The sequence below is a fragment of the Leptonotus elevatus genome, chromosome 1 (assembly GCF_054856555.1).
Source record: "Leptonotus elevatus isolate MCC_2025b chromosome 1, RoL_Lele_1.0, whole genome shotgun sequence".
In the NCBI taxonomy this organism is placed as follows: Eukaryota; Metazoa; Chordata; class Actinopteri; order Syngnathiformes; family Syngnathidae; genus Leptonotus; species Leptonotus elevatus.
The window spans coordinates 48,011,575-48,022,845 of NC_141239.1; the positions used below are offsets into that span (position 1 = coordinate 48,011,575).

Here is an 11,271-nt window from a genome sequence, read left to right on the forward strand (position 1 = left end):
CGGCATCCCTTTTCTGAAAACGTCTTGCAGTCAAAGAGTTAAAGGCACAAAGGTGTACTGGCTCCCGCTCACCTGCAACTTTCATGAAGACAAAAGGTATCGAAAATGGATGTAACAAAAAATAGCAGTTAACTCTTTGACTGCCAGACGTTTTCAGAAAAGGGATGCCGTCAGTGCCAGCCGATTTAAGCATTTTGACTGATCTTTCAAGGTCCACAGAAAATGTTCTGTTTGGACTATGGAAACACACGTACTACCAAAGGAAAGATTGGACTTTCATCTTTCATCAGAAAAAAAGAGTTTGTTTCTACCTTATTCCGTTCTTTAGTAATCAACAATAGAAAATGGTTAGTTTGACCCAATTTCGCCTGTTTTCGACCAAAATACGGAGAAATCAAGCTTTTAGTGAAACAATATTATTTCATGCATTCTAGTGAATTTGACACTTCTTTTTGTCCATGAATGATGCCACAAACACCTAAATAGTGCTTTACTTCTATAAAACACTACCACCAAGAATGAAAAAGTGTTTTTTGATAGCAAAATACGTTTATTTACATTCAACAGTGTAACAATTTGACAACAATTTGGCAAACTATTTACAAATGTGTGCAACTGTGGTGCTATTTACAAATATGTGGATGTTTCAACGACAGTTTTTCTTTTTGTAACACTCTCCTGCGTGCAAGGAGACGCAACAGCATTTGCACAACAGATTGCCTCTTCGCGTGCGCCACTTTCTTGCAGGCCGTTTTTTTCCGGGGAATAGCAAGTATATACTGCAGTGTGTCATCAAGTCTAATATCAGGATCATGCTACGGTTTCGTTACGTCTCGCTTCCCCGTGTCCTTCAGTTGCTATACCGGGTGGTAGGAGATGTTCTGATCCATTTTATCCACTCCATTCATGGTGGCATCGTAGTCCAGAAACAGTGTCTTCTCCGTGATCAGACTGTACCCGCTCCTCCGATGAATATGCATTGGACTCGGGGTACTCTTCATTGTCCGATCGAATGTCCGCTTGTGCAGCTCCGCGTTTTCCGGCGTTAGCAGCGCTAGCCGGTGAGGCTTTATGACGAGAGAATAACGGCCGCGTCAATGCTTCCAACTCCGGCGTCAACCTCGGGAGTGACCATCATCATCATCATCAATGTGCATTGGTCGATGCTTTTCGACTACTCTCCATCGTCCGATCGAATGTCCGCTTGTGCAGAAGTACCCGGCCGGCTATTGTGCGCGTTTTCCGGCCTTAGCAGCGCTAGCCGCGCTTAGCCGGTGAGGCTTACTACGTGATCGTAAACACGTCCAGGCTTCCAACTTTGGCGTCAAACTCGGAGTCATCATCATCATCATCATCAATCTGCATTGGTCGATGCCAACTCTCCATCGCCCGATCGAATGTCCGCTTGTGCAGAAGTACCCGGCCGGCTATTGTGCGCGTTTTCCGGCCTTAGCAGCGCTAGCCGCGCTAGCCGCGCTTAGCCGGTGAGGCTTACTACGTGATAGTAACAGTCGCGCCAAAGCTTCCAACTTTGGCGTAGAGCTCGGAGTCATCATCATCGTCGACATATATGCGCTTTTTAGTATTGATTGATGCTTTCCGTCTTTGAAAAAAATGCTCAAGCGTGAGCTGCTTGTAACCGGTTGCTTGGTCAAGCCATTGTGGCTTGGATCAGCCATTGTCTCCTCAACACTCTAGCTCCGCCTCACGTCTTCTACTGACGCCCACGGTGGGCGGCCCATCCAACCTTGTGCAAAGAGAGTCATCGCTGCCCTCTAGGGGCCAAAACGAGTCTTTGACTAATCATATCTGCCTGATACTTTCAGCACAGCTGCCCAAGGCTTTCCTGCACCCGTTTTTGAAAAAAAAAAAAAAAAACATAGGGGACGTCTTTTAACGTCCTCGGCGCCCTTCCCTAGGTTTATGCTAAACGTTTTATAACGTTTATGGCAGTCAAAGAGTTAAAGACTTTTCTTATCATTTCGATTTTAATTATGATATTTTTTATAACTGCCACTTGTTTGATACTTATCTACCATGAATTATGTAGCTGTTTCCATTGGTCTTGTTTGTAATTAATTATATCATTTAAACAAGTAACATTTTTGACTAGAATAGTTTACTCATTGTTATGTGGAATGGGTCCCATTTATTTTATGAGCAGTTCAGTCCACAAAAAAAAAAATCTAACACTAACTTTCACAGATGCAATATTCTTTTGACCCCAAAAAAAAGAAAAAACTTTTTGGCATTTTTATTCCTTCAGTCCACAGTTTTCATGCAGTCTTTACTCCCCCATCCCATTCAAGTTGTACCAGCATCATTAAGTCTTTTTTTTTTTCTCCCACGGCAGCTCCTCTTTGGTTGCCCAGCTCCTGCTAAACAGAAGTTAGTCTTGAGGTATTTCAATCAACAGATTTGTGAACAATGTTCCAAACCATTTTATGGTTTTCAATTCCACACGCTTGTCCTGTTAGTCACATTCATCAGACGTCTTCAGAACTCTGTATCATACAGGAAGAACATCGTGGCTGCTTTCAGAGGTGTCTGGATGAGATGGCTCACTTTGTCCATCAGGTGCAGAGTTGGTGCCGCTACCCAATGTGGGAGAGGTGTCCAAACTGGATGAGAGGATGTTGTACGGCAGCACCACAGAGTGACGAACACTCTCCTCATATGATGGAGGTGGCTGTGAAAAATGTTGGAAATAAAATACCACAGATTAACACAGTATTTAAGTACCGATATGTCATGTAGAGCTTTGTGAGAAGATTCTGGTTTCAATCAGGAGCAAAGTAATTGGTGTAACAGAAATTGTGATCCTAGTGCCCATATCAGTCATGGGCCCATAGAATCGTCATCACTACAGAAGGTGAATGGAGTCAGTGTGCCTTTTGGTGCAAAAGTGCTATATACAGTATGTGAAAGTCCATTTACATTACTTTTGGTTTGAAGTGATGCTATTGACTATGTGGCCAGCATTCAAAAGATACATTTATACATTTGACGACAAGTCAGTAAGTACTATCTTTCATGTACAGATGCATCCGTGAATAGGAAATTGGGTTGAATCAAACGCCTTCATGCACATTTGTACAAATGAATGATTTATTTATGCTCAGTTGGGTTTAGCTTATAAAGTGGTTGATCATTGCTTTGGGGAGAAAACAAGCCAAACTATTGTGATGTGTTATTGTCAACATTATATGTGTTTGTATGGAAACAATCTGTCCGTACTCCCAAATAAATGCCTCGTTACCATCCTTTATCAGTACTGATTAGCATGGTCAATTGGGCAAAATTCCATCAAAAGTATTTTCCTCTTTAGTGATGACGTAAAGCTAACTGATCTTTTTATAACACCTTATTTTTGAAAAGACAGTTTTTATTCTTTAATGACGTAACTTTTTTAAGGTGCATTGCGGAGTTTGTCACTTTTTTACTCACTACTGCCACCTCTGGCCTAACGCATAACTGCAGCCTCAAGGTTGTCCACAGTGCGCGTGTGAGTACGTGCGCTCGGATAAACTCTTTGTTCAGTTTTCTTGGAGGAAGCCTCCTCAGTTTCCATCCCAATTGACCTTTCGCAAACCACGCCCCCAAATGCCCCAAAGGTCGCCAAGTTCCTCTCTGCATCTTCAATAAAACTAGACCAAACAAAATTTCAACCGGCTTTGGACCTCCAACAAGCAAAACAGTGAAGCCATGGGCCCATAGATTGTGTAAATCAGACACGAGAAATCCACAAAGTGGAGCGATGTCTTCAATTAAACAGTGTGGGCGGCCTCACCCCCAGCTAAATATCTCCAAAACAAGCATTCGTACGTTTGCTCCAAGGTTTGGTTTATAAGACTATAGTGGGCTAGGCTAAAGCTAACTAGCAACCGAATGAGGTTTGTGGATGATCTTGCTTCGAGAGCTAAAGTGAATTTGACAAGTTGTTGTTAAGTTGAAACACAGTGTGTAGTGATGGCAAAATCGAAACTGCGTTCGCGTTGCATTAAGCCGTTCGCGTCCCAATAAGCCCCCAAATGTTTCCAAACGTCACATTGTTTCAGCAAGTGAACATGTTATCCCTTTTCTTTAAATAAATAAAAAATAAATAAAATCCTACCATTGCACCATATGAAAACGTCTTAATCTAAACTATATCCAACCTAAGTATACTTGGTCAAATTGCCCTGGCTGCTGAATCATCACCTTGAATGATAAAATGTCAAAAGACTTATAAGTGCTGTGGTTGGCTCAGTGGTATTGCACCTGCGCTATCCGCTCAGATTTGACCAATATTGTATTGCTCCAAAAACACTCACTGACATGCTCTGGTACGTTGATTTACATTGTAAGTGTACAGAAGGATGTCAGACCCAGAAACGTCAACTGAGGGGGGCGGGGCTTTTGCGTCCCAGTATCTGGTATCAATATCGGTTGAATGAAGTTGCACAACCACATATTTTGATTGTAACCTTTTCTACTGGATTATTTAATGTATTTATTTCAATTCATTTTATTCTGTGCCCTATACAAAATACAGTATTAATTTTATGAACATAATGGAAAAATGATAGGAGAAAATCGCCATTAATTTCATGCAATTATAAGGAAAAATGCTTATTGAGACATCTGAGAAAAAAGAACACAATTCTTTCATTAAAATGATCAGTCATCAGTTTAATATATATTTTTTTGTATCAAAAGTACTAATTGTATCTGTACTGAGTATTGGTATCAGTGAATAGTCAGGGTTGAATACTTGTACTGGCATCGGTCTTAAAGAAAAGTGGTATTGAACATCCCTAGCTACTTTGCATAGTATTTAGACAATGTAGCCTTCAGTCACATCATGAATGCAATTTCATTCTTACACATTGTTGTACAAAAAGATGTTCTAAAATACAGTCATTAATTGAGAAGGTTATAGTAAAGCAGAGAGATTATTTTCGGCGTGTTAAAAGTTCAAGGTAAAGTACAGTGATCCTCTGGTATCAGCAGAATAAGTCTGGATTTTTGTCCTTTTTTGGGGGGGTAATGAAGACGGTTAAACCAAATAAGTACCATTAATTCACACGCAACAATTAACTGATCATTGATTTGGCTGTCTTATTAAAACTGATCCATTCATTAACAACCTTGTTATCTTTTGCAGGGATTCTTAATGTCAAAGGAGTTGCATGTGATAATAAATGACATCATTAAAATTACAATACCCTGCAAAGCCTTTAAAGCAATATAACAGAAAGTAAAATGGAACTGTTTGAAGAACCCCCAGAAAAAGAATAAGCTAGGTATGTTTATTTGTTTATATTTACATTACCAGTTCATCTATTTCAAGTGAACCACCTGGAACATGGTTTTCTATCTCTCTGAACATATCTGGGAGATTGTCCCCTCTTATCTTTTAATTGCACAGGGACCCACATGTGACTGGAGTGACTCTATACACACACACACACACACACACACATTCAAGACTGCAAAGTTTACTGCTGTCACGCCTCGGGCCATAGGGCAGACAAGGGAAATTACGGAACCATCCATTGAAAGTCTAACCAAGTATGAAAACAGGGGGACATTTCTATGAGCAGGAAGAACTATGTGTGCATGTGCTTCCATACAGGCATTAACACTCGGGATTGTTTCATTAAGAAAAAGGAGAAAAGGTCAAAGCAGCAGAAAATGACACGAGTACAAAGCAGCTCCCTCAGATACTGTTTGTGTTCAGGGTGCTGGCTTTAATTATGTTTGATGTGCCTTTTTCTCATTACCTTGTTTGCTCAAGCGAGTCAAAAGCTCAGCGAAAGATCAACACTGTAAAACCTTGAAACGTGGCCGCCAGCAGTGAGCGTTCGATGAGTTAATAGCATGTTCCGTGTACTCGGCCCTGAATGAAATCTATCTTCGAATGAGCTCTGATTGGAGTGTATGCAATACTTTATGATGGCGCCACAGCTGAGGGCCCGCCATTAAGCATCATGATTAGTATGATGGAGCAAGTTCATCTTGATTCCCATTTTTTTTACATAAAAGATGAAATACGCCATTGTCTGTATCCACTTTCATGTATCCTACCTCCGTCTCAATGGGCCCATTGAGCCCAAAGCGGTCTGCAATCATCATGTGGATCTGCCTCTGGCGATCCTTTTTTCGGACACTCTCGTAGGAGGGCAGCCTGGGCAGGGGGGCCTCCAGAGAGGGCAGTCCGTAGCTGGAGGGCAGGCCGACATAGAACAGCTGACTCCCCTGCAAATATGTCACACAAAGGCCATAAATCACAGCGGGGTCGTTATTTGGGAATACGGGCATATGACACACGCTGACTGTCATGTGCCAATGATTGTCCTAGTAACGATTTAAAGCCATTTTGAAGTCAACCACAAACTACTATTATGTGTATTTACTATAAAGCCGATCAGTCTATACAGTGTCATAATAATTCTATCGCTATAAAAGTGCATCTAGTGTATACTATGGATAAAGTTCCACTTTTGTTTGATTAATATCACATTGCAAGAATGTCCCATGGGAATTTAGTTGGCTTTCATGCAAAAAGTAAAGCAATCTGATTAATAGGAGCAGATGCCTTTATTATTTCTTTATTTGAAAGACAAGTCAAACCCAAAACATTTCTTTACAATATGTTGTATGTGCCCCCCACTCGTCTAAACTCGGCATTCTCTGCATCTAATACAAGAGCTGTGTTAAAATTCTGCTTTTACAAATAATGATGTTCAGTTTTGACTGATGCACACAATATGTTATGATTGTAGTTTGCTATTGTGATTTGGAATGCATTATAATGACAGCAATTTGTAGTATGATTTACACAAGTGGTGTCCAAATTATGGCCCAGGGGCCATTTGCGGCCCACTGTCCATTTTTCAGCGGCCCACAATTTGTACAGTTGATGGAGACTACACCATTACTACTAAATAATTAACTTATATTCTATAGTGTTTTTCTAGATATGAGAAGGTACAATTTAACTTCATGTAAAATGACAAGTGTGGTGAATAATAAATCATACGTTTTTAGAAGCAAAAAATTGTTTCTTGCGCCTTCTGCTTTGTGTCTCGGTCCAAATTGTGAACCTAATAGGTTCAACCTATCACATGTCAGGTCTTCTTATACATAGTGCTTTCAAAACAGCCGCACCGTTAATTAACTGCTTTGAAAATGGTTAGATTACTACATATTGCTCTAATTTTGATTTTGAATGTAAAGATGGGATTCAACTGCTGATCAATGCAGTGGTGGCTCTATTCTAATGGGATAAAAGGCAGAGCCACCCCAATAAAAAAAAAATTGGGGGGGGGGATAATAAATTATTTGCCTCATCACATTTTTTAATACAATCTTTTTTCAAAGTAACTGTAATATATATAAACAATATCTAGTTTTGATTGATTTTGGCGCGTTTAATAAAGTTTTTGAAGTGGCCCTTGCATCCTTCAATTTGTCTGTATGTGGCCCTCGGAGGAAAAAGTTTGAGCATCCCTGCTTTATACAGTCGGGATTTTTTGACCGCCCACTGATTAGCAAGTAACGAGTTTGACCCCCCCACTCCAAAAAAAAAGATTACTGATCACCGATTAGATCAGAAGGTGGAGCAATATATCTATTTAAACAACTTTTACATTGGACCACACATGTATAATTGACAACAATTGAAATGCATGGGGAAAAAAATTACTTTTAAATAATCTTTCAAAAAAAACACTACTGTAAATATAACATGTAATGTCTTCATTCGCGGAGCCGATCAATGACATCATTGATTGATCGGGCAAATTAAGACATTACAGCCGATCACCGATTTTGCAGAAAATGCTAAATCATCCAATCCCAATCCACCTGGTCAGATCGGTGTAAAGTTGAATTTGCTAATGTAACCAAAACATTAGAAACGTTTCCAATTATGATACAATGTAATTCAAACACTACAGCAATTTACAACCACACATTCAAAACCATTCCAATTCAGTGATACCTGGTAGTGTTATTCAAACTGAGCTCATTATCTAATTAAACAATATTTAACGCAGCTCTTATATTAGATCACATCATGCGGGCCAAATTTGGTGTAAAAATTCTCATGTGCTCACATTGTGCAAAAACACATCATGTCTCACTTACATCGGTGTTGTTGTCATCTGGGAAGTGTGTCTGCTCTAAACAAGATGATCCCACCAGTGTCTGCCTGCTGCTGTAGTACTGAGGAGGAGCATCCTGTAAAACAAGAAGAAACACAAAAGGCATCTGTCAGCCCAAAGGTTTACTGAGCACCCCCAAATGCCTCAATTAGTCCGATTTTTTTGTGCTACTTTTGGCCGATTTTCCATGCCTTGTTTCATCACTGTGGACACTAGCTGGTTTAGTGATACCATAAATTATCTAATCAATAAGACGACCACCCGTTGATTTCCCTGCCTCCTCCCATCCCCACCCCTTTTTACAACACAACCTGTCAACGTCTCACTGTATGAGGTGTTGGCAACTTAGAGGGGGGGGGGGGGAAAGCCTGTGAGGAAAACGAGGTAATTGTCTCGGGTCTAAATGAGTCTCCTTTGTTTGGGGAACAATATGGCGTCCTACTGTGTCATCAGAGTCCCTTGGCAACAAACCACACAGTGTGGCCTTTTCAGCATCTCTTCAGTCCTCTTTTAACCGCTGTAGGTACTGCTTAACGAGCACACTCCACTCCACATTATGTCCTTGTATGTCATTTAGGGCGGCGTTACAACAAAGTCAATTTGTTGCCTGATTAAATTTTAGCAGGAGAATAACGGATGCTAAAACGTCAAGACAAGTGGAGTTTTTTTTGTTATGATAATTCCAGGTTGTCTTAAATTATGAAACTTTTCCCAGGCCACAATACACAATGACATCACTTATATATTAAGTGACACACACAAATGACCTTTGCCATAACCGTCACATCATTTCAGGGAGACCGTGATGACACTAAAAACGTGATGTCAGGGGTCATTTTCCAAGAAGCAAAAAAAGGAAGGAGAAAAAAGGCGAGTTGTCCTTTTGTCTCAGCCATTGACTCAGCTTGTGTGAAAAAGCACAACCGTGTAAAATCAGCACTGAAGTCGGGGGAGGATCCCAAGGGCAATGTGCCTTTTTCACCAGCGCCAACTAAAAAGGAGGCCCATTGTCTGCCTTGTGTCCCCAACACCCACAGTAGGGTCTGTCCACTATTCATGATGCAAAGTGAAGCAGGGAAAGGTATGTGACGATGAAGTTGAAGACATGGAACTGTCCCACGGCAACACAATGAACAAGTGCGCTTGTGTTTGTTTCCCTTGCGGAATGTCTGTTCTTCAAAAACTGTTTCAAATTCAATTCAATAGCCGCGTCATTTATCATCAGTCAAATTAAAGTACCTCCTGCCTGGACGTTATTCCAAATTATATTAGGTGTTTGGGGCACAGGATGGGGATGGACTCTCGACCAGCCTCTTATCAACTACTTGCGGCTGAAGCTTCAGTTTGTTCTTGGTGAAACGCTCTGTTAGATGTAACTGAACAGAGTTTCCTGTCAGTTGTGGCGAGGGAGCTATGAGTCATGTCCCTGCAATAAGAAGATAACAGTCAAACTTCACCCCGTGGGACTCACAGAGGTGAGGACGAAGTCAGGAAGAGGAAGCAGAAAGAATGAAAACGTTACCTCTTTGGCGTGTTGACACCAACAGCTTTACAAATTCATTATCTTTAGCTGATAGTCCATATGTGGCTGAGATTGTGCTCCTCACATTCTTGAAACAAAATAGCACTGGTGTGAGTGGTGCCGCATTTATTATCGTCAATGCAATTAACTGTGGCAAATCCATTATCAGACAATGATCATATCAAGTTCTCACACTGCTCTGTAAATTGAATGTGACACTTGCTAATTGCGACACATTTGGATCACGTGCTGTGTTAGGGCCTGGCTTTCCTCAGCCTCATCTTGAGACAGAACATGCTGACCACTCCAGAACAGCACAAAGGGCATTTATTTATTTTTATTTTTCATGTTGTTCCAAGAGCTTACCATATCTGCATGTGGCCCCTGATAGGAGCACAATCTGCAGCACTGAGGATCCTTGCGGTAAATGATGGACAGGAGCACCACAATAACAACAAAAAACACCAGGGAGGAAACTGTGAGTGAGCAGGAGAAAAAGAAAGGGTTAATATCTGATAACCAGGCTGCTTACTCCCATGAAACAACTTGCGAAAGACCATTGGTCTAAAATAAATAAATAAATGCTTTCACAAGACTTAAAACAAAGTTGATTCAATTGGAATTAAATTGACACAAAGCCAAATCTCCTGCAATATAGCTGGCAGCTAAAAACAACTACAACTAGATAGTAAAAGCTAATATAGTAGTGCACAGGTGTCAAACATCACATCATTTTATGTGGCCCATCAATACAGTCTGTCCACTTCGTGTTTCTTAAGTGTTAGCAGAAAAATGCACTTTATCCTCACTTAAACTTGCTGGACAAGCGTTTCAACTGGTTTTACAAGCATTTATTTTCACCAAGAATTTCCTTTGACCATATCCCTTCCCATTTTCTAATGTAAACTGAAATGAAGTGTAAAAATGCGTAATATAATAACATGATGGGGTGAAAGTTTAACGCATGTCCTAATCTAATAAAAACTGCAAGCAGTTAGTTATAATAATACATAAACAAAAACAAAAAGTCCTCTCCTGCCATACTAAGAAATATTACATGAAATAATCTTAACTTTATCACAATGCAACAAAGGATTGCTTGAGAACAACATTTGCGTTTTACAAATGTACTTACAACACGCAGCGACCACGGTGAGTTGATCCGACGTCATCTGAGAGGAGGGAATGGTTGGACTTGCAGTTGCGGACATTTCTGCTGTGTAAATAGTTAATGTTGCTTTCAGAGATGTCCCTGAACCCATCAGGTTTAAAACCAAAGCTGTCATCTTCTTAAATGTGTTCGTCCGTACTGGCGCCAAGCTTCGTAGCTCTTCCACATGGTGTAATCCAACAGGCTGACAGTCCACATGCGCTCTGCAACCCGGATCTCCAAGTGTCCGGCGGTCTGTAAACACACCACCGCGTTTATGAGCCGGCGAAGGCGCGCTGACGTCACCGGGCAGCAGTCAGACTACAGACAGCTTACTGGTTGGTTAACTCCAAGGGGGAAAAAGTACATCTGCATATGTTTTACATGTTTAACAAGGGCCGACAGTCATTCGTTTGGCGTTACAAATGTAATAGTAAGATTAATGTAAT

At 40.7% G+C, this 11,271-nt stretch overlaps 1 protein-coding gene across 1 annotated transcript; it reads right to left on the reverse strand.

The window, feature by feature from the left end:
• Nucleotides 1–1,870: 1,870 nt before the first annotated feature.
• LOC147182697 (uncharacterized) lies at nt 1,871–11,060 on the reverse strand. The gene is made up of 5 exons (XM_086084053.1): nt 10,808–11,060; nt 10,039–10,148; nt 8,134–8,226; nt 6,070–6,240; nt 1,871–2,689 (listed from the first exon to the last, which is right to left on the reverse strand). Exons 1-5 carry the CDS (start codon nt 10,956–10,958, stop codon nt 2,510–2,512), a joined length of 705 nt encoding a protein of 234 aa, XP_085940179.1. The 5' UTR covers nt 10,959–11,060; the 3' UTR covers nt 1,871–2,509.
• Between the last annotated feature and the right edge of the window lie 211 nt (nt 11,061–11,271).

Coding starts and splice junctions, on each gene's coding strand:
- LOC147182697 (XM_086084053.1), bottom strand. CDS start 10,958: ATGACAGCTTTGGTTTTAAACCTGATGGGTTCAGGGACATCTCTGAAA. Junction 8,227..10,038: donor AGGGGCCACATGCAGATATG/GTAAGCTCTTGG, acceptor CTTGTTTTACAG/GATGCTCCTCCTCAGTACTA. Junction 6,241..8,133: donor CAGATGACAACAACACCGAT/GTAAGTGAGACA, acceptor ACATATTTGCAG/GGGAGTCAGCTGTTCTATGT.